We start from the raw sequence: 23054 nt of genomic DNA, 5'->3' as shown, positions 1-23054 counted from the left end.
CCGCGGCTCCCCCTGACTCACCGCTCTCCTTCCTTCCCTCCCTCCCTCCCTCTCTCTCTCTCTCCATGCCGCGCCGCCGCGCCAGAGACCCAAGGGCCAAGGCAACAAAGGTGAGCGCCGGGGGGGCCCGGGGGCGGCGGGGCGGCGGGCGACCGCGTATCCTGCGGGGAGGCCGCGCCTGGCGGCGGGGGAAAGGCCGGGAAGGGTCTGCGCCGGCCGTTGCTGGCTGTATCCTCGGCTCGCGGTGACCGAAGCGGCCTGGAAAAAATTATGAGCTGTGAAATCGGCCGTGGTTTCTGGAGCTGGGGAAACTTTCTGGTTAGCAGGACGTTAGTCTGTGCGCTGCTGAGCGCTTCCTCTCTCCGTTGGGCGAAGCGTGGTGTATTCCAAGGCGCCGGGGTGGTGTTGTGCTATAAGGTCTGCCTTTAAGTGCTTTAAATCGATGAATGCTCACGTTTGGGTTTATTTGCAGAGTTGTTTCTAATGCTGTAACTCTCTTTCTCAGTGCAAAATGGATCTGTGCATCAGAAGGATGGGTTAAATGATGATGACTTTGAACCCTACTTGAGCCCCCAGGCCAGGCCGGTGAGTAAGAGTGCCTGCTAACGGGCAGGACGTGCCAGAAGTCCCCTGACTTCCTGCTGCTCTCTAACTAAGGCAGATTTGGCATCATTTTTGTTCCCTGTCTCCCCTAATTGCGTTTAATGTTTGCCAGCTTTCTGTAGCAATGATGGTAACATTCAGTTTATCTGTAYGTTTCTCTGGACAGAAACTACTGAACATTATTAGGTTGTGGGGTGTTAGGTGTAAATGTTTTAGTAACTTTTCTGGGTGTAAGGACTTCCTCCAGTTAGAATTCAGCTCATGTTTCAATGACAGAAATTAACAACTACCTTGAAGTTACCATTTCTGATCTTTCAGTTTTACTGTTATGACACAGCTTCCTTGCCTGTTTCTGGTTCTTTATACTGTGAGAGCAAATACACTGYATCGCATTGTGAAATTTCTTAGTAAAATGCAGTAAAGCTCTGGAGGCTTTTGGAGGATATTATCAAGGTTCTTATCTCTATCAAACTGAAAATGCACGTCATGGGGTTTTCTCTCTCTTTCACCAGAAACCCCACAGAACACAGATACGATAAATGCTGTAAAGACTTTTTTAAAACTTTAATTAAAGTTGAGCTGGAGTTTGTGATTAGCTCCTGAAAGTCCCACTTCCAGATACTTTTCCTCTTAACTTTTTATTTAAGATTAGCTCCACCGTTAACTTTTTTTTATGAGCAGTAGAAGAGTGACACATAACAGATGGAGTTCAGCTGATTAGATATTACAAGTAAGCATTATAGATAAACATCTGTAGTAAGACTGGAGCACTTAGTTCATTCTGTTGGCTCCTTTTTTTTCCCCAGTTGTGATTAGTAAAAATAAGTTGTTCTCTTTTTTTCCCTTTCTATATTCTTTTCTGTTGTATCCGTTAGTCAACATATATATTTTTGGTAGTTGTGATGCTTTTTTTTTTTGACCCCCAAGAACAGGTTTCTGTCTCGGTTTAATTTTCAACAAGTGTGCTCCTACTTTGTGCTAAAAATATAAGACTAAATATTCTTCAAGGTCCTGCCAACTCTTCTGTAATCCTCAGAATTCAGCTTGTCCATTAAGAACACTTACTACATTTATCTCCCTAAAAAGCTACAAGCCTAGATTTGAATTGCATAGAGTGAGTGAGAGTGATTTGTTTCTTAGGTCTGGAATAAAACTAGCCATTTTCCTTGCTCTACTCATTTGATGGTGTTTTTTTCTGTCCCAGAAATTAATGTCACCAATTTCTGGGCTCCTTCTGAACATGGAAATATTTCATGCAGAGTATAGTTTTATTTAAATCTTCTAAATAGAGTGAATGTTATTATAATGTTAGAAGCAAAGTGTTGTTTTACTTTTTTTATTTTGTGCATTTGATAATAACTTTTAAATATTTAGCTTCTTCTCTTTGTGTGTGTCACAAACTGGTAAAAATACTAAAGAAATAAAAAGGAAAGAAAAAAAAAAAGTGATTGGAGCATTCCCCAGGAGGTGCAGCAGGGATATTGCTCTAGAAATTCATCAAGAGTGAGGTAAAATGCTATGCTAACTTTGAACGAAACTTTAGGGTGACTTATCTCAGTTTCTCACTATGTTGTGTTACTTTTCTGCGCTCATCCATATTGTGACACTTCGTATAATAGAGAACAAAAACCCACGGTTCAGTCTTGAGGTGACCATGGTGCTGCTGAGCCAATAAGCCAGGCTCCTGATACAAAACTRTCAAAGATTACACCTCTTTTCTGTAGATGGGAGAGGGAATTACAGATGAGACTCTGAAAAATGAATTAAATRCAGCCAACTGCTGTAGAGTGATGGGAATGTTTTTGAAATTGCTTTCTGAGTTATCCACCCAAACGCTAGGTAACTAAGTCACAAGGTTTCATGGCTCTGAATTCAAGGGCTGCTATTTCAGGTGCGACTGTTACTAACTCGTCAGCTTAGTAAATTAGGTTACTGTATATTTTAAAGCTCAGATACACAGTAAGTGATTTTTAAACAGTTTAAAAAAAAAACCAAAAAACCCAGCAACAATAACTGAGCCCAAACACCAGCTCTAGTCTGAAGTGGAGAGGTGCAGAGCAATAGTGAATTTGAGGAAATAACCGTGCAAAAAGTCTTAGTCATTGGAGAGAATTAAAAGCTGGTGAAGTTTTATTTGCATGCTAATCAGTAACTGTGTCAGTTGTGCGAGTGCAGCGTAGCAGAGCGAGGTAGCACGTTAGCAAAGTGTAGTTCTAGAAACTGAGGCAGGGAGCTAAGAGCAGTGGGCCTGTCTTCAGTATGCTTTGAACTGCTGGCTCTCAACTGTTAGTTAACTGGTGTGCTCCTTCTTTATTATGGGAGTATAGCTGGCGAATGTTCTACAGGTGGTACCTTAGTGCAGTCTGTATTAAGCTGGCTCTCGAAGTTGAACATATAACAGCATAGAAGAGGATTTAGAGGTGACAAGTGACCAGATTTTCATCTGACAGTGATGTGCTTTATGCACTTTGAGGGAGAAGTCTGCAAAGAGAAAACTCTGCTTCTCTGTGTGTTAGGTTCCGGTTTGAAGTGTAGGCTGCACGTGCATATTCCGTTAAAGGCAGTTTCCAGGAGAGTGTATTCAGTTACCCTCAAAATTGATGTTATACTTTGAAGATACTTTGGCTTAACTTTTTTTTTTTTAAGCTCCTTTATTTGCATTACAAATTATCCTTTAGAGTCGATGTCACTCTTCATGCTGCCAACTTTTGAACAGATTGAGCCCTAAAGACTGTTCTGTTGGTTTGGGGTTTGCAGGACTGAGTTCCTGAATTACTAAAATTGTACCCTTGATAAGACTTAAGCTTGTTTTTTAATGTTTTTTTGCCCTTCTTATCTGGGAAAACAGAAAGGTTAGAGAGAGTGTGTCTGAGTTTTCCTGTATTGACTTACAAAGTAGCACAGAAGGCTTTTTAGTGTTTAATACAACAAAATAAACCTTGTCTCTGAAAACATTAGGTTGAATAATTCCTGTTAATTTTTGTAAATTTGGGGCTAGGTGTAACCTGTTGTTCCCACTTAACTCAGTGGGAGGTGGAGAGGCAGAACTGCTATTTCTGTAGGGTGCCAGAGCCATCTTGAGAGCCTCCATAGATTTCAATATGGCATGAAGTCCTTTGGGAGCTGCACTTGGCACATGAAAACATGATTCAACGAAAAATGGAGTAGAGYCTGCTGCAAGCCAAGCTTTTAAATGGGAACTGAACCTGACTTTCATCTCGTCTGCACTGGGTTGGCATGCAAGTCGCTATATAGCACTAGGGCTGTGCGCACACAGGTTCAAATTACTAGATGATAATGTCCATTAGTGTGGCTTTAACAACTCCCCGGAGGGAGCATTGGTTTGAATACAAAATGACAGATGTTTTTCATGTAAGAAAATCTTAGTGATGTCTGAGAGTTTCCTAATTGTAAAATTAGACATTTGTTTTCATAACCTAAAGGCTACTTGGATATTAAAAGGGAGACCAAAACGTGGAGCAGTTTTTCCCCTCCGAATCTGAAGCCTGCTTTCATGTGCTGTTGTTGCTGTGCTGTAAAAGGCTCCTATTGAAACACTATTCATTATTCCCCATTTTCCCAGTTATTTTTTAGTATGTGCTTGCAGCACTGGAGCAGTTTGTGTTTTGATGATGAGGTTTACGTCCCTGTTTGCTTGCAGGTTCTTGGAATGTTTTGAACTCTGAAATATTAAATTGTGCAGATAAAGCCATCTTCATGGATAATCAGTTTAAGGAAGTGACTTGCAATACAGGCAATTGGAGGCATTCATGGTTTTGGCAGTATACTTCCACTGGGCCTTTTTCTTGCGTATTCCACCTCCCTCTGCCTCCTTCCCCCAAAGCCTCTATCAAACAAACAGCAAAGTGAGGTTTGATACATACGTTACCCAGGCAAGAGAAACCCTCTTTTATATTAGATACTGAAAGTATGTTTTGTATGCTACATAAGATATTGATTTCGTAGCCTGAGCAGGAGCTCTGAGGCAGTTGAGCGTCCAGTCCCATATCGGGCATCAGGAACACAGTGCTTTCTCATCTTAGAGTGAGAAGCTTGTTCAGCCTTTGTGTTTAATCTTTCTGGCAATGAAACTGTTTTTAGAGTACTTCTAACAAAGGAGGCGTTTCAAGGCCAGGCCTGTTTATCTGCCCAGCCCTAAGGTAGGGAGGGGTGGGGCACGGGAAGTCTAAGATGGCTTTTATTCCTGGTCCCTTGAAATTTGTTCTGCTTATTCTAACTATTCAGTGCTTATTTTTATTTTGCAGAATAATGCATACACTGCAATGTCTGATTCCTACTTACCAAGCTACTACAGTCCATCCATTGGATTCTCCTACTCCTTAGGCGAAGCTGCCTGGTCTACGGGGGGTGATCCACCCATGCCCTACCTAACCTCTTATGGACAGCTGAGCAACGGGGAGCCTCACTTTCTCCCAGATGCGATGTTCGGGCAGCCAGGGGCCCTTGGCAGCACTCCGTTTCTCGGGCAGCATGGCTTTAACTTCTTTCCAAGTGGGATTGACTTTTCAGCTTGGGGGAATAACAGTTCTCAGGGACAATCCACTCAAAGCTCTGGATATAGTAGCAATTATGCTTATGCCCCTAGCTCGCTGGGTGGAGCCATGATTGATGGACAGTCTGCCTTTGCTAATGAGACTCTGAACAAGGCTCCTGGCATGAATACCATAGACCAAGGGATGGCAGCCCTGAAGCTGGGCAGCACAGATGTTGCAAGCAACGTCCCAAAAGTTGTTGGTTCAGCTGTTGGTAGCGGATCCATTACCAGTAATATTGTGGCATCTAACAGTTTGCCTCCGGCTACTATTGCTCCTCCGAAGCCAACGTCCTGGGCTGACATCGCTAGCAAACCGGCTAAGCAACAGCCCAAGCTGAAGACCAAGAACGGCATTGCAGGTTCAAGTCTTCCACCGCCTCCGATAAAACATAACATGGATATTGGAACTTGGGATAACAAAGGGCCGGTGGCAAAAGCCCCTTCCCAGGCCTTAGTTCAGAATATTGGTCAGCAGCCAGCCCAGGTGTCCCCCCAACCGGTGGGTCAGCAGATCAATAACAGCCCACCAGTGGCCCAGGCCTCAACCGGGCAACAGCCACAGCCACTGCCCCCACCGCCACCGCAGCCGGCCCAGCTGCCTGTGCCACAGCAGGCGGCTCAGCCCACCCGCTGGGTTGCACCTCGTAACCGTGGCAATGGGTTTGGTCAAAATGGAGTGGATGGTAATGGAGTGGGACAGTCTCAAGCTAGTTCTGGTTCTGCTCCTTCAGAACCACACCCAGTGTTGGAGAAGTTGAGATCTATCAACAACTACAATCCCAAGGATTTTGACTGGAACCCAAAACATGGCCGGGTTTTCATCATTAAGAGTTACTCTGAGGACGATATCCACCGTTCCATTAAATATAACATCTGGTGCAGTACAGAGCATGGCAACAAGAGACTGGATGCTGCCTATCGCTCCATGAACGGGAAAGGCCCCGTTTACTTACTGTTCAGTGTCAACGGTAGTGGTCACTTCTGCGGAGTAGCAGAAATGAAATCTGCTGTGGACTATAACACGTGTGCGGGTGTGTGGTCCCAGGACAAGTGGAAGGGACGTTTTGATGTCAGGTGGATTTTTGTGAAGGACGTTCCCAACAGCCAGCTGCGGCACATCCGCCTAGAGAACAACGAGAATAAACCAGTGACCAACTCCAGGGACACTCAGGAGGTGCCTCTGGAAAAGGCTAAGCAGGTGTTGAAAATCATTGCCACCTACAAGCACACCACCTCCATCTTTGATGACTTCTCACACTATGAGAAACGCCAAGAGGAGGAGGAAAATGTTAAAAAGGTAAATTGTTTGTCTGTCTTGGTGAAGTGCTGCGGGGCAGGAGCTGGAGGAGGGCTACCTTGCAATGGGCTAAATCAGTAGCCTGAAAGCAGGGGGTTGTGAACAAGCTTGGTAGGCAGCACTTTGCTTCTTGGCTGGCTGTGTGCTTCCGGGCGAGTGGGTGCTAGTGTCCCGGCAGGGCTGTGTGCGGAAGCTTGCACAGACCCTGCCTGTAATCAGCTGCCCTTCAGGTGCTGTAAATCTCAAACTTCCCCGAGTACCGTCTTCACCAGACAGATTGAAATTTATTTTTACACTGTTGTCAGCACTTGGATAAGAATGGTGCAAAGTAAGAGACTGGTGGGGGCTTTTGGGGATTTTCAGAAAACAGAGCCGGGTCTTTGAAAGGCCATTTGATCCACCCCCTACCTAAAGTGGGATCAGCATGACAGCTGCTCCGCACCACTTGTAAAACCTTCAGTGATGGCAGTTCCTGTCCCTCCCCAGGCCATCTATTCCTATGCTTAATTATCCTTCCTGTTAGAAGGCTTTGTCTAATGCCCAACCTAAATCTCCCTTGCTGCAATTTAAGTCTGTGACTACTTGTCCTCTCTCCTGTGGACACAGAGCAGGTCATTCTGTTCCTCTTGGCAGCGAGCTCTTATGTATTTGAAGCAGGTAGGCTGGACCCTCTGCTAGCGCTGCCCGGCACTGCGTAGCGCGGCGTGTGAGCTGCACCGATTGCCGTCCTGCAACTGCACTGTCTTGCCACTTGGGTCCATCAGCTCGAAGCCTGCTGTGATCATTGGTTTAACTAGAGGAGTGCAATTTTCAAAGCATTCTTTGTAGCAAATTGAAAATTCTGCCCAAACTCTGGAATTAATAAGAAATTCGGTGACCTGTGGGCCTTGAATTTTTGGGGGGATGCAGCTGTGTGCTAAATTCACCTGTAGCTGACCTTCTCCACAATAGGGATCTTGCTTGTATTCGATCAAAACAGTAATTACGAATTAGCATTAGCACAGCTTTCTGGTGGTTTGCCAAGTTTTCCGAGGGTCTCTTAAGTCTCAGCAACAGGGAATTTTCCACCCAATAGCTGAAGAACTTAATCAGGAGCTGCAGCCTGCTTACCGTGACAGTGAACACAATTTTTAATTTTTTGATATGTATCTTAGTGTTGTCTGTGTTAATGTTATCACTGGTGTACAAAGATAGTCACGTTTTGCAACTGATACTCTGGCATGTATAATGCTTGAAGAAAATGTGAAAGGGAGGCATGGAGATGAAAATTTCCTTAATTTTATGTGTAGAGCTGGCTTGATTTATTTTTTTGTGAGAACCTGAATGTTCATGTGAATTCCCATCCCAGAAGTTTTTCACTTGCTATCCAGGCTGTATTGAAGTGGTAATTGGGTAGTAATAGAGACTTCAAATACAATTAGAAATCATTATTCATTACAGGACATCTTAGGAAGTGCAACTTCTGTGCTCCATATTTGACTTGTTGGGAGCAACAGGATTTGCAGTGTGAGAAAGGGACAGATCTTGGCGCAATAGGAGTGTGCAGAGGATGGGTGAGAAAAGTTCCCAGAGGGCAAGTAGAGAGTGGGTAGAGGGAAAGAGTAATACTGGGTAAACGTAAATGGGTAGAAGGAAGAGCAGATGAGTGGGAAAGGCCAGAGGAAAAGGTGACAGATGGATGGTCTCTCTCTTGCAGGGAAGCTTCCGTATTTGCAAATGTTTGTAATATCTGAAAATTGGTAAGATAGTAAAAATGTGACTTAACAATTGTCTTATATTAAAAAAAAAAGTAAAACATCTTTCCTCATTTTTCAATTGTATTTTGTAATCTCCTCCCCTGCTTTCTTCAATTTCTTTGAGATGTGTTAGCATATAAAGGTCAAAAGTAGAAATAGTAGCTGACAGACGTTTAGTGCACCAGAGCCTTCTTTCTAAATGATGTTTGAGTTGATTCAGTGTGACACTCGAGCGCCAAAGCAGTTGATTAGGAAAACATTTATTCTTTCAAAGGAAACTTAGTCATATGTCTCTGGAATTCATAGGCAAGGAAGGATTCCTGTAGATATAAAACTGATGTTTGCTTTTTACTATTGACTCAGTCTTTGTTATAATTCTGGGCCCCTGCCCTGTAACATCCGGTGTGGAGGAAGTGACTGGTCTTTCTTTCAGCAACAGCTTGACCTCTTAGACTGTGAAGATGCTTGAGGTTTCTGTAACTGCTGTTTCAGGGCTTCATTGAGAAGCGATAGTTTTTGCTCGAGGAGGGCTTTCTGGGATTTAGTCCTGCTGGGCTTTCACGGAGTGAACGCTGATGGTTACCTTGGGATTGTAATTGGCAAAAACAAGCCATGTAACGCCTGCCTTGAAGCATCTCAGTTGGTCACCTGAAAAAAATTCACAAACCAGAGTTGGGGCACCGAAAGGTTAAAATGCTGCTCTAGCAGCAGTTAATGGCGCAGGCTCCCTGCCTGTGGTCTGTCAAGCTCCTTTTATGTTGGGGAAATCCTATTGCTACAAGCTCTTTGTCTCTGCCACCAGTCTTTGGATGAGGGTGATATGTTAATGTTCTGCATTCTTGTTCCTTGAAGCTTAAATGTCTCAAGGTTTGGCTTGTTTTGAACCTCTAGCAAGCTAGGATTGTTTCATTTGGCTCCGAACTTGCCTAAACCTTTGTCTGATTTGCAGCTTTATTCCTGCTTGCTACCCGAACAGATGGACAAGCTCTTGTGAAAGTCTGGGAACTCTTGAATATTCTTTTACGCTTCTTGCTGTTAGAATCATTTCTTTAGAATTCTTTAAAATAGTTCCAAGAAATCATAGGAAAAATGCTTTGGTTAGTGTTTATGCCCTTTGGCCAGCGAAGGGAAGTTAATAGGTTCAGGTTGAAAACGTCGAAATCATGCGCTTGGTTGTCCTTTACTGTTGCCTCTGCCCTTCCACATTCTTGTCCTCAGAGGCTCATCTCCGTTTCTTGGAAGTTTCTCATTTTGCATTACTAATCTTTTAAGGTTTGGATGTTCTCTTAGCCAAAACCGATGAAGTGATTGCCAGTACAATGTTACCTGAGCTAGCTTAGATCTGTCAAAGGTTTCAAGAAGTTGCTCTTGAGGTAAAGCATGTCACCAGCTTCTTCCATGTGAAGATTGCTTTTTCTTAATTAAAAAACCAGACCATAATAGCACATCTCTATTTCTAGGAATGTTGCACTGACCTCAGTGTAAAAGTCTTAGCAGAATCTGCTCAGATCTCTATCTTGCATGTGAAAGGTAACATCTTGTGTTTTCTTTTCTGAAAAACAAAGTAGGTAAAAACTTGCACTCTAAAGGGAGCTTGTCTTGGTTCTTTCTCTCTCCCATTGCCTTGCCAGGGCTTGTGGTACTTGGCTTCTTGCAGGCCCCAGGGATTTTAGGAAGGGCTTTGCATGAAAACCAGTCCTGGCCTGTTCCTTTTTGGGGGCCAGAGCGGTCAGTGGTCATGTTTGCTTTGCGGTTGATAAGAGATACTTTGCACAGGGACTTAGGTGGGTACTGAGTCAAGATGAGCTGTGCGGGATTGATTTGCATGCTGAGGTGTACCAGCCTGAAAATAGAAATGTGTGATTTGCCAGATTGGAACTATTAGTTCCTGAAATGTGCTGCATTGTGTCTCGGTTGACGCTGTCTGCTGGTTAAAGGAGTATTAATAGTGGTAAGTGTTGCTGCCCCCTTAGAAGGTGCGATTTAAGGAAAAACAAAGTGGCGTCATATGAGCCTGTTTCAAACTAACAGGCTGTTGCATAGTCACTGTTAAAAGGGAACGATTTCTGCTGTATTTTGCGGAGTTGTGGGGTTTTGTCTTTAAAGTTTGTAGTCTCTGGGAGGAGAGAGCATACTTCTAAAGAGTGGAATAGCACTTCTTTCTTCCTCTGTTACCACCGTCCTGGCTAATGCTGCGTTTGCTTCTGGTTTTACCACATTCAGCAGGATAATGTTTCTGACTGTAGATGAAACAAAGATTTGGTTCCTGGATATTGCATCCCTAGGCAAAACCAAGCATTTCCTATGATAGTAAGGGAATAGTGCTTGCACTTGCACGGTCCCTTTCATCCAGTGATCCCAAGGCTATTTGCTCTCTTTCTGCTCCAAATACTAGCCGTAGAGAAGTTGATTGATGGACCAGGACAGAATTTCCTTGCTGTGAATACCCCTTCTGTAACACACATCTTTCAGTTTAGTTCCAGGTCTTCTAAATCGTCTATGTGTGAGTCCATGCTCATATGTTTGTCGTAGTTCGGGAATAGAGGAAACATAAACCATACTGCTTGTCCTAGTAGCTTGTTACTGGTGGTTTGATGTATGCCGTGCTTTGTGCTTAGGATACCTTTAAGCCAGCACTGTGAAGCACTTATGATGTTCATATGTATTTTTGGTTATATTCTAGCTCTGTTTAAAGGCAGTAGAAAGAGGGGGGGGGAAGGTTTAGATTTTGCTCTAATCAGTGTTTTCTGCTGCAGGGCAGGGGAGTGCATTTCCTCATCTGTAAAACAGGAGTAGCTGGAAGCCATTTCACTGCAACTAAAGTGGAAGTTGAGTGGTAAAAAAGGAAGCCCGTTCCAGTTTCTCATGGCTGAGCCTTAGCGTTAATATCTTGTTAGCAGTCTTTTCTGAATAATGTTGTTTAAAGAAGTCAACTCACTGCTTTTGAAGTTGGTCTCTAGGCGCTGTCAAGATGAGTAGTTTTAAATTTGTTTCATGAGGACTGGTAATCGGATTTGGAGCCTTTCATCTCTAGGTCACTGGGTCAAATGCAGCGCAGGCTGCAAGCGAGGAGAAGCTATTGCACCTCTTGCAGGTATGGCCCTGAGTGAAGGCAGTTTCTTTAAGGTCCTTTTCTTGTGAACTTGTTACCAACTGCCTTGCTGGCTGCTTGGTGTGGGAAAAGCTTCTTGCCCCCCTGCCGTCCGCCTTCTGCTTCAGGGTGTTATCTTCACCTTGGCTGAGCGAATGCAGCCCCAAGCTGCAGAATACCTTCATCTGATACAGATATGGTAATGCATTCATTCATCTGAAATCGTTAGTATATTCATAATGTCTTAAAAAAACAACCTTCTTCCCTTCTCTAACAATTGAGTTGGAATTGTACGTGGAGTTGGCTAATTCCCTAGAAACAACGTGGAGATCTTGGTATGCAAGAAAGGCATGCATAAGACGTCCTCGGTGATGATATTTTTAAAGTGTTACGGCTAACTTGCTGATACTGAGGTTAATAGCCACTGACAGAGGTGTTGTATTTCAGGTTATCTGAATACAGCTATTTCTCCAGGAAAAGTAATTCTCCTTTGAAGCTGAGTGGTGGTCAGCCATTTTGTTTCCCGAAAGCACAGTGCATCGGGACGTGGGTAATGCTCTGTTGCCTGGATTTTCTATCCAGTGCAGAAGTACAGCGGGTCACAAGACATGGCTTAAAGCTGATTAGGATCCTAGGAAAACTGCAGAAACGCATTGACACGCGTAGCTTGTGTTCGTGCAACTGGACAAGGACAGCTTCACGCACGATGCTCCTTGTGTGTTTTAAACCACACCGTATTTCGACAACAGCTTTTCGTCTGAAAGGCGTTGCTTTCTTTTTGTGTCTTCCTCAAAGTGTTATGTGACAGGTGTTCATCTAGGAGGCTTCTCTTTCCGTACTGGGTGATCAATTTAGCCGCAGCCGTTAGAACCCTCTCTTATTTTCCTGGATGTTGTTTGTACCTGGTAGTACTTGCACTTTCCTATGGCTTCATGAGTTAATAAACTGATTCCTCGGTGGTGCAAAACGCTGGATACTTGCCAACTAAAACAGTGCCACTCTGCTTTTACTGTAGCAAAGTTACCCAAGGAAGTCTCGGTTAACAAGGATTGTCATTATCCGAGCTGATCACTAGAATAGAGACTTGATTGTAGCTCTTTCCAGTGACTAGCTGCCCAGTGTGAGGCTTTTTAATTGACGTGTAAGTCATGTTATAGTGCATTTGAGCAGTTAATAATAAAGAATTTGGGTTCTGTAAGCTGTTCTTTGGAAGGAACTCGGAAATGAAGGTGGCATTTCTGGTTCCATACCATTAGAATTTTTTTTTATTAAAAGGACAGTGTTGAGCTGGTTTGGGTTAACTGCATAGCTATTTCTTGTAATGGAGAATCAGTGTAGAAAATTTAAGATAAAAACTGAACCTTGTCTAAGTAAACTAAAACTTTCTTGTGCTTCTAATCTTGAAATTAAAATATTATTTTAGTTTCCTTCCTTGTATTTATCTGTACAGATTGCTCCACTTTCTCAGCTCTACTACTTATGATTTGATGCCATCTCCTATAAAGTGATTTCAGAGAATTTCTTGTCATCGTTTGTAAGTCTTCAAGAAATCGTGAAGTCCTGATCGTCAACCTTATGTTCTCTTGCGAGCCATCCTGATTTTGGTTTCAGCTGATGCTCTTGAAGTGTTTAAAGAAAAAAATATATATAAAACTGTGTTCCAATGCATATTGCCACGTGTTCCCTTTCAAATATCAGTGAAATGAGGACACGCACAAAAGGCTATAGGAAATATTGTCTTTTTTACTTGAGCTTGTGGATTGAGTTCTTCTTGGTTAACAGAAGTAGGCAAATACATTCCCTCTTGTCCTTTCATTATATGGAGTATTGTGTTTTTTCTTGTGGCATAAAATACTCGTTCTGCCTTGTTTGGGGCTGAGGTAGTATTTTAGGCCTCAAACGCAAGAACATCTGCACTGGGTCAGATCATAAGTCCGCGTAGTCTAATATTGTATCTCTTGTGGCTGCTGGTGTCTGGGTGGAAGGAGGCAAACCGTGGGCCTGCACCGAAGGCAGCCTGCCCGCCCTGCGGACCAGATAGCGCGGACCATGGCTTTGATTCCAGCTTCCCCGGGCACTGAGCGCTCAGCCCTCACTCGCCGGGCCGGGGAAGGATCCGCAGTGAGAACTGCGTCTGCCTGTCTGCCTATAGCACTTGCTGCATGGTATATGAGAAGGTGAGAGTCTTCCTCTCAGATTTCAAAGTGTTTGACCTGCAGATGTGGACATCTAGAGAGGTGCTGCTCGAGCATCCTTGCTCCCTTTTCTACATTAAAAAGCTCTGTGTGCGGCGAACAAAGTGGTCAGGAGCAAAGGCCTGTAAGGACAGTGCAAGCACGTGTTTAGACATCTCTGAAGGTTTTCCTAGCCTTTAACAATTTGTAGCTTAGGAATTTCTGGACCCAAAGGAGGCATTTCTGTGTTTAACAGCTCATGATTTCCCTTCTTGTCCAATATTTTGACATCATCTTTGAGCATCCACAGGATCCTGTGGCAACGAGTTCTACAGCTTAATTATGTGCTGTGTGACGAACCATCACCTTTGGTTTGTTTTGACTCTGCCACCCGCTAGCATCATGTGATGCCCCCTGGTTCTTGTGGTTCAGGAAGGGGTGGCGAGCACTTGATTTCAATGTACTCTCTTTGCCTGCTCAGCTTGTGCATCCCTTTTCAGTCACCTCTTTTCTAGGCTTGAGAGCTGTAGGTGGTGTTTCTGCAGATGGAAACCCTTCTGTACCTTTGATCAGCCTCATTGCTCTTCTCTGACTCTTTTCCAGTTTTTCTGCATCCCTGCAGAGATGGAGAGGAGCAGAGTTACAAGATAGAGGTGCAGCCTGGGTTTGTACAAAGGCATGATGATGTTCTGTTCCAGATCGTGTTTACTTTTTTGATTGTAGGCATTTTCCTAGAATTATCCGTTGCAACCTTGAGCTCATGTTTCTGAATGTTAATGGCCAGTTTGGAGCCTGTCATCTTGTACATCAAGCTAGGACAGTGCTTTTCATGTGAGTCACTTGATTTATCTACAGTGAATTTGGTCTGCCTACTTGAATGTTCAGCTGCCTTTTCACACAAGGTCCTTCTGCATTTCTTCACAGTTGGCTGCTATTTTTGTTACCCTGAATAGCTTAGTATCATCAGTAAACTATCACTTTATTCACTCCCTTTTCTAGATCTTTTATGAATATGCTGAAACACAAATTCCAGTAAAGCTCTATAGGTCATCTGCATGCAAGAGTGTTCAGTCCTTAGCATTGCGCTTTTATGGTGTGGCAGAGACTAGAACAAATGCGTTATTAACTTTACAGCTGTGAGATTTTGAAATGTGAAAGTGGGGGTACTTCACTTTCCAAACAGTCGCGTGGTACAGGTTTTCTGGTGCTAATACTTTGTGTCTGAGCTATGATCTGTCATCTAAGAGAACCAAAGTCATAAAGCACAAGTCATGTGACGCACAGTGAGGATGAGCCCTAGTCCGTAGGGGAGGGAAGAAAAAAAAGCACCTTGCTGTATCTGGTGTAAGTCAAAACCGCGGCTCAGTGTTTGGAGGAGCCCTTGGTGAATGCTGTTAACTGTTCAGTGCTGTTCACTTCAACTTCCATGTTAACTACTCCCATTACTTTAATAATGCTGTTAGCTTTCTTTTCTGCATTATGAGGGAAAGCCAACTTCTTCCCTTACCTAACGGTGTCAAACCTGGACTGTGCAAAGGGGCTGCTGACCCCATCAGCGAGTTGGGCTGCAGAGACGAGTAGCTTTTTAGAGACTCTTGTTTCTGGGTTATGTCAGTTGTGGTGAATGGAAGAGAGCAGTCAGGTTTGCTGCTTGTACCCTTGCTTGCCCGCTGGTGAAGCTGAGTTTCTTGTAACTTTGCAGATGATTATGAGAGGAAGCTTGTAGCGAAGTCACTGAACTGGTGTTGGGAGCCTGCCTTTTTGGTTTTCGGAGCTGCAGCAAATGCCAAATATGGCAAACTACTCATCTCATCTAGTGGTAGGGAAGAATAAAGACTGGTATAAGGCAGGGAGGAATTTTTTCCTTCTCAGTGACGTGAGAAGAGACTTGTGCAATTGTACCTTGCTCGTGCACCAAAACCAGCAAGTCCAATTCCATTCCCTAGTGCGAGCCCAGTCATCCTAGCATGAAATGCCACTAGAAGTCTTCCCAGGCTGCTTTGCATTGCCCTTGGTTCTAAATATTCATAGTTGTTCTTAGCTTATTTGCTCTTCTGTTTCCTTCTCAAGTTTTACTCTACAGGACGGCGACTCTCTACAGGAGGGCAGTTATAAATGTTTGTGGGAATTGGTCTGCCTCCGTGCTATCAAATGTGATGTTTTAAGCAAGAAGATTGCATCAGTTTTGATGGTGCTTTGGAAGATTTTGGGGAACAGCAGTATGCCTACCAGTATGTGACAGCTAGGACCATCTCACTTGTGTAACAGCCACTTCAGAAAGAAAGTCCCACTACTCTCCTGACGCTGTCTGTGTCCTTCTTATCCTTAACCCCAAACTGGTGGTTCTGACGTGGAAATGCAATGTGTGATTTAAAATGAATGACCACTGTGGTGTTTATGTTCACAAATGTTAAGGCAAGTTTTGCTATGTTTTGGTTCTGCTTCAAAAATTGCGTCTTATTGTTCCTTATTTCTTCTGTCTGACTTCATCTCTCTCTGACTACATGGTGAAGCAACTGGTGTCTAGTAAAGCTGTGGTGTGCTCAGGTTTTAAGAGGAAACCAGAACTTCCTAACTGCCCAGCCATGCGTGCTCAGTGCGATGTTAGGACGTAGTCTGGTGCTTCCTTCTGCGTTCGGCGTTATTTGAGGATCCCCCTCCCTTTCTGTCCTGTCTCCCCGACTGGCAAATCTCAGTTGTGAAGTCTGCGCCTAGGCAGCCCCTGCAGTTCAGTTGTGTCCCTGTTTGGCTCGTGCTCTTATCAAATGATGCGAGTTTGCTCTTTGGGGGGCTTGCGTGGACGTTTGGTTTTGCTTCGCTAAGTTTTGATTCGGTTCTTAGTTGCAAAAGCAAGTCTTCCTTGCACTGACAAGGACTTTTTATTTGCATATCTTCTTTCTTGGTGCTAAGCTCTGTTATGCGAATGGGAGGTAGGATAAAGACTTCTAACTATAACCAGACTACTGTAACTGATGATTTTAAACAATGTGGAGCTAGTATCCCATCTCAGAGGTGGGACAGGCTGGAATGTAGCTTTTCGCTGTAGCTCTGCTGGCTTGCTAATGCTGACTGTAGGAAAACCTTGCGTTTGGTGTATAAGTCAGTTAAGACTTGAGGCTGTATGTGGAGCAGATAAGCATAACAAGAAAGCGATACTTCCTGTCCAACATTTGTGCTGACTTGTAACCATGCTTTAAGCTGATCTTGCTGGGAAAGCTGTGCTGGGTATGTTTGAGAAAACATCACTGGCAATGGACTGCTGCAACTTCTTATTTTGAAGGCAAGTCAGGAGTCTGCCTTGGACACACAGGCACATGGAAATCCTGACATGTTAGTTTGCTTTGCTAGGATTGCATCCAGCATGGAGCAGGAGTCCTCCTTGAGAGGAGGGTTCAAAAAACAAAATGCCGTATGGTTGCAGCAAGCGCCGAGGGCTGAATTGTTCTGGCGAGCGAGGGCTGCAATCTCGGTGAGAGCTGCAGGTGCATTTCTTAAGGCTGGGTGTCTCGGCCCTTTGGGGAGTGATCCTGCCGTAGCGTAGACCACGCTCTAGTGTGGTTGTCCCCTGATGCTTGGAAAGCAATGTGTTTTGCTTGTAGGCCGGGGCAGTTTGAAACCAAGACTGTACTTTGTGGCCTGCCTAGTTTTTAGGCTACTGTGCTGTGCTCCCGATGAGACTGGACCAAATAAACCCCCGCTGTAGTTTATGTTGTGCAACTGGGAGTCATGTTCCTGGTTCTTCTGCAGGCTTTGATTAGTCTTTCATTTCTCTATCTGTAGTGTGGAAATAATGTCCTTGCCTTTGCCTTAGGAGTTATTAAGGCTGAATGTTGTTTGTTAATCAAGGTAAGAGCCTCTGAACAAACCCGTGGCGTTATCACCTATTGTCATCGTTTCTAGGTACAAACTCTGAGCTCTTTGAGTCTGTTGTTGTTGTTGGCTCCCCGCAGTGCGACTAGATAAAGTAATCTCTCATCGGCCTTCTCCACTGGCTTGTTCGGTTGCTATTATCAGGACCTGGCTTGTGACATTGCTGCAACCCCCTGGGGACTGCAGTGACATGACTGAAGTGGATTAAGCAGGATGATTACAGAGGGCTTCTATTTACACAGGCCAGCCTTGTCTGAGCTTGGTGCCTCTAAACACCGTGAGCCCGGAGACATGCTTGCAGTGATGTGTGGGTGTCAACACTTGATTTGAGCAATGGTATGCTTCTTTCTAGTCATCACCGTATCACTTTGCACTTCAGCCATTTCAGTGCTGCAGTGTTCTTAGCCCTCTGGTTGCTGAGGGATTTGATAGATGGAGACAACCGTCTGAGCCTGGTGTCTTTTTTTGTGCTCCTCCCCCTTGGATCAATAAGGCATGGCCCAGGTCTAATGAAAAATGCAGCTGAAGAGAATGTAACACTTTTTGACAGGATCTCTTTGCCCTCCAGGGACTGTATGCCGGAGCAAAGCCCAAAACGCTCGCGTGTGCATGCAGATGCTAACTGCAGTGCCTTTTCCTGGCTTCCGCCTAGCTGTGTGGGCTCGAGCTTAACGCCGTCCCCGTGCCCTTGAGATCAAAGGAGGATGCACCAGGAAGGATGAGCATCTGCAACACTGTTAGCCTTTGCCATCAGTCCTGCTAGATGCATTTGCAACTGCTGTGACGTGGTGCTCACCTCTTACCCCACCAGTCCTGAGGACCAAGATGTTTTTTGTGGGATCTGCTGCAATCAGGGTGGCAGATTAGATGGTGTAAAAATCCCCTAGGCCCCGGTTTTACCCCACTTTCTTGCCCTCTAGGAGGGGGTGCAAGAGAGCAGCTGTGAAGCTGCCGACAGAAGAGCAAGCAAAGCAGTACTGAAATTGGTGGAGAGGAGGGAGCTGTTACTTCCCTCCCTTTGCCTAACGGCAGCAGTGTCCGCAGCGGGGTGCGCTAAACCGAGACCCCAGGCAGTCGGGCGGGTGCGGAGCAGAACTGCTGGCAGGCTGCCGAAACGTCTCCCGGGGTGGAGGCTCTGCCGTGTGCCATGCCCTGCTCTTGGCAGAGGGCAGGGCGGCGCTGCGTTGAAATAAACCCCTCCGGAGCCCCGAGCAGGCGATTTCATGCTGCGTTTTTCTGTGACAAACTCCTGAAGATACTATTTGAGGCGCTGATGGAGGGAAGTGGGTAGTGCTGCACTGATATCTCAAGGTTTTGTACTGAATAGCTGAAGACTTAAACAGAGCACTTGGTTGAGAAAAATTGCACTCTAATCCACCCTGAAATTAAGATGTTCACTTCAGTCATGTCTCTGATCCCCTGATAGACTTGAGGGCAGTAGCACAACTATTCTAACCTCTCTTCGGAGGTGCTGTCTTCTGTTTTGACACCTTAGGATTTTTTTGGGGGGGGGGGGGGTCATTTTTCCTGCTCCCTGCTTTTAACCATCTACTGGCCTGGGGAGCAGCTTCACCTTCACAGCAGGGGAGGGAGAAGAGCCTAATTAGGCCGGTGGCTGGGGTCCATCTGCTCAGCTAACTGGGTGAAGCGCTCAGCGGGGACTTCAGCCACCATCTGCAGGCCAGGCCAGGCCGCTCTCCGTCGCCACTGAAGGAGAAGGGGGCGGTTCGAAGGCTGCGTAGTCCTGGCAGCCGGCTCAACCCGTGTCTGCGTTTGGGAAGATGGAGGCATTAGCCCAGGCAGTTGCAGCTTCTTCCCGAAAGAATGCGTCATGTTGCCATCTGTCCTTGTTTAACGTAACATGCTGGCTGCCGAGCCAGGCAGCAGAGAGGGAACAGGGCTTGGCAACTTCGTTTTTGATTTGTGGCTTTCCCTGCAGCATTTGGTTTTCTTTATGCTCCAGACTAGTTTTGCTTTCCACCACGGTAGTTTTATTTGACTGTTGGGTGGTGGTGTTTTTTTTAGCAGCAAATGGCACCTGCAATAAATTTGGGCAGACTTAGGAGAGAGGGAGAGAATAAAATTGAATTATGTGGGGCAAATACTCTTGAAGAGAACATGTGCTTTAGGCTAATCCCCCTCCCTGGAGGGTGGTGTGTGCACTGTATCATACGGAGCTTTGTTCCCTTTTCCCTTGCGCAGAAGTGGAAGCGGAGGGTAACTAGGCACAAAGCAGTCGCCGCTTTCCAGCAACCGTTCAAGCTCGCGCGGAAGAGTCGGAGCTGAAGCGATCCTTGGGTCGTTGTATGCATGTGCCAAAGTCTGGGGGAACATATTGTTTCAAGCTGGATGCAAGGCCTCCCTTTTTGGGAAGGTTGCTAATAATAGCTGACTATACATGCTGTTAGTCCGGGATCGAAGCTTCTAGTAGACAAACTCTTGCCAGGTTTAGCAGTGGTGGCAAAGGACTCTACTTCTTCCAGGAACCCACACGCTTCCCCCTGCCAGCGAGATGCCGAGGAGGAAGGGAAGGTGCGTTGGCACCGCGCTGCCTCTGATCGCCAGCCAGCGCATCGGCGCGGGCAGGCCCCATGGTTAAGTTATCACGAGGGCTGTGACGTGGGGCAGGGAGAGGCGGGCGGGCATCTCTGCCGCTGCCCCGACGTGGGGGACGCGGCCCCGGGCAGACTTGCCGGGAAGTATCCTGAACCAATGCAGCCAGATTCGAGTTTATCAAAGCCTGACAGTAGCCCTTTTTTTTTTTTTTTTTTTTTTTTTTTTAAGTTAACTTGAGGAAAAACCCAGATTGTCTTGCAGGCACCTGGTGGAGGCACTGTTTTCCTGCGGAGGCGGGTATGGACTTGGCGTATCTCAGGGCTGCTTGTGGGTACTGACTTGGGGGATCAGCTCGCTCCAGTGCTGAGCATGTGAACCACAGCCAAAATGTTCTAGCGCGCTTCACGCAAGAGATTGCAGGGACTTGCCTGCGCTTGGAGGAGATGCAGTTAAGAGGCAGGGAGGAGCATCAGCGAGAGCCCTTTAGCTGTTGACAGGTTTTATTTTTGAGGTGGTGTCGTATGATCTGGAAACGATGCTCTCAATGTGGGCTGGGCAGCGTTTCTTAACCCTTCGGGAGAGTCTGGACCCGCTTCTGTGCAAAGCTGCTGGGTTTTGCTTGGGTTTAACAGAGAAAACACGATGCAGCGTGTGGTATTTAGCGTAGGAGATTATACAATAACCCTTGATCTCTGGGGATATTTGGTGCTGCGCTGCCTGTCAGTTTTCAGCATGGTGTAAATGCTTGTCTGGACAGTGCATCCCTGCAGATGTTGAAAGATAGATGGGATGCGAATGAATAAAGAGGATGGTTTCAGCAGTTAGGTGGGAAATCACTGTGGCGCTGGTCCCTGGGAGACCTGTGAACCTGTTGATTTTGGGGGTGAGATGCCATCAATAGGTTTCAGAGTTAGCAATGCGGTTTTGCTCCGAGGAATGGAGCTGCTGGTAGCTGTGGGCCGTTTCAGGTGCTCAGCACACTGAAGCCGACGTAACTGCTCCATAGGTTTGAACTGCAGCTTGCTTTGAGTTTGCGGGGAGCCGGCGCTCGTTTTGGTCCGGCAGGCAGCTGGAGAGAGGCAGTGCTGCGCCGAGGGCCCCCGCATCCTGCTCTCGCTTCCCCTCTCCTCCTCCTCCCCGCTCTGTATGCCCTGATCCTGCACAGCACAGGGATTCCTGCTGCAAAAGGGCCTGGTGTCACTCGCTTCTGGTTTCCAGGCCATCGGTGCGCCCGGGAGGGAGCTTGTGGGTGCCGCAGAGCAGCGCCTGGAAGTTGGGAGCCTCGTTTTGTCCCCCCGCTACTCCCAATCCTCACTGCTTGGAGCTGCAAACTGCAGCAGCGACCTAGACTAGCTTTTTTTTCCCATTTTCACCAATTCTTCCTTGGTTCATCCTTTACTTTTTTTTTTCCTTCCCTTCTGTTTATCTTTGTGCTGTTAACCTCTAGCTTGGAGAACCTCGGCGATGTCTGTTTGGGGAGACCCTGTAATGCTGATCACCCTTGGTGCCCGAAAGATGTTGCTGTGAGCGGGGTGGGGGGGGTGGAGTTGTGGTAGCAGCGGCCCTCCTGGAGGGGAAACGCGATGGGCTGCTAGACCCAAGTGACGCGGTGCAATACGTAGTCGCGTCGGCCGTAAGCGGCTGCGGCGCCTCCTTTTGCGAGCAGAAAGACCGTTTCTCAGACTTGCCTTGCTCACGTGGGACGGGCCTTCTGTCCCGGACTCCGCGTGTTGAAATACTGATGCGCGAAACGGGTGAATACAATTGCATTGCCGCTTGGCTGGGGTAGTTTTGCAAGAGCTGCTCTAAGCTAACGTGGTGTTCTTTGTTTTGTTTTGTTTTTTCTTTTGCAGGAACGCCAAGGCCGTGTCAAGTAAAAGGCCATCCCTCCCACAGAGACTGCAGCAGAGATTGCATCCCAGCTATCTTTCAGAGAGCGAGAGAGAGAGAGAAAGAAAGAGAGAAAGAAAAGCAAAAATATCCCAGAGAGAATTAGGACTTTTTTTTTCTTAATTTCATTGACTTCAAAAAGACTCTTACAAACTTGCAGTTTAAAAAAAAAAAAGTATTGGAATTTCACAAAAGACATAGGACTTAAAATAAAAAAAAATACAAAAACAACAAAAAAAATCCCTTCTAGATAGAGTATAGGTAAAAACTGTCCCCTTTCTTTTGGCTTTGGTTGTGATTTCAGAGCATACGCTTTGTTTTTTGTCTTTTTACTATGTTTTTTCGGATTTTAAAGTCCGTAAGTGGCATATGCCTTTTTTTCTCTAATTTTTAAACCCCGCCGCTTCCCTTCCTTCCACCCCCTTGCGCCTCCTTCCCCTGGTTTTGACATTTGCACTTGGAACACCGAGTTGTAACATCCACCACAGAAAGTGGAGTAACTATTTTCTTTTTTTTCTTCCCCCTGGACTGGAAGAAGAGGAATTCTACGAGGAATATGGGGTTTTGGCCTAAGAAGAATTGAACAGGAATTGTCCACAAGGTTGTGTCTAAAGGTGGTTCGTTTTTCTCTGACCCTTTGTTACTCAAAAGTCAAGTACTAGGAGTCCTAAGAAATGTTCTGTTCTTGTGCATTATACGGATTACAGATTAAGTCTGGATTAATTTGGTTTGAAAGCTGAGAACAGCGGTAAAAACTTGTTTTGTTTACAGGAAAATGAATTCTGGGCAAAAAGAAATATTGTAAAATGTGTAGTGAATATGTTTCTTCAGTTTCTTGTTAAGCCAATGAGGAATGGGCGTTGCCTTTCTTTTCACCATTAATCACTTCTCAATAATAAACGTGAGATCCTGTTGAGCATCACTGGTGTCTGCCGCTCGGTTTTGGGTGCTCTCGCTTAGAGTAGCACGGGGTGGGGGGGGGACGACAGCAGCTTGGGGCAGCCGTCCCGGCCTCTGCTTGCGTCCCTGTTTGCTCTGGGAGATGTCCGGCGCCGGGGGCGGCTTCGCTTGGGAGACGGAGCCCTGGACTCTGAGCATCCTGCCTCGGCGCGGTGGCTGTAGCGAACTGTCATAGCAGGAGACCTGGCGTCCGGCATGGGATAACCTTGGTCCCGGGAAGGTATTTTTCTTCCCTGATAGGTTTCCAAAAGGCAGCGTGCCGGTCTCCCGGGGGTGAGCCAGGGCGAGGAGCGAGGGCTGCAGCTAGTGCGGGCGCATCACC

General features: G+C 45.8%; 1 protein-coding gene across 2 annotated transcripts; it reads left to right on the top strand.

The window, feature by feature from the left end:
• The first annotated feature begins 31 nt into the window (after nucleotides 1-31).
• On the top strand, nucleotides 32-22694 carry YTHDF2 (YTH N6-methyladenosine RNA binding protein 2). 2 transcript variants are annotated; one of them, XM_026076341.1, is made up of 4 exons: nucleotides 32-110; nucleotides 506-585; nucleotides 4869-6455; nucleotides 21736-22694. In XM_026076341.1, exons 3-4 carry the CDS (start codon nucleotides 4887-4889, stop codon nucleotides 21757-21759), a joined length of 1593 nt encoding a protein of 530 aa, XP_025932126.1. In that variant the 5' UTR covers nucleotides 32-110; nucleotides 506-585; nucleotides 4869-4886; the 3' UTR covers nucleotides 21760-22694. The 2 variants fall into 2 exon arrangements, with proteins under 2 accessions (XP_025932126.1, XP_025932125.1); XM_026076340.1 differs by lacking the exon at nucleotides 32-110 and adding an exon at nucleotides 284-417.
• The last annotated feature ends 360 nt before the right edge of the window (nucleotides 22695-23054 follow it).

Source organism: Apteryx rowi, unplaced genomic scaffold (genome assembly GCF_003343035.1).
Source record: "Apteryx rowi isolate R43461 unplaced genomic scaffold, aptRow1 scaffold_43, whole genome shotgun sequence".
Lineage (NCBI taxonomy): Eukaryota > Metazoa > Chordata > Aves > Apterygiformes > Apterygidae > Apteryx > Apteryx rowi.
Note: the sequence above shows the minus strand (reverse complement) of the source record. Positions and strands in the feature narration are given on the sequence as shown.

Bases quoted from the DNA above. Each gene is read 5' to 3' on its own strand.
- YTHDF2 (XM_026076341.1), top strand. From the start codon at position 4,887: ATGTCTGATTCCTACTTACCAAGCTACTACAGTCCATCCATTGGATTC. The intron at 6,456-21,735 runs GTAAATTGTTTG...TTTCTTTTGCAG, and splicing joins AGGAGGAAAATGTTAAAAAG to GAACGCCAAGGCCGTGTCAA.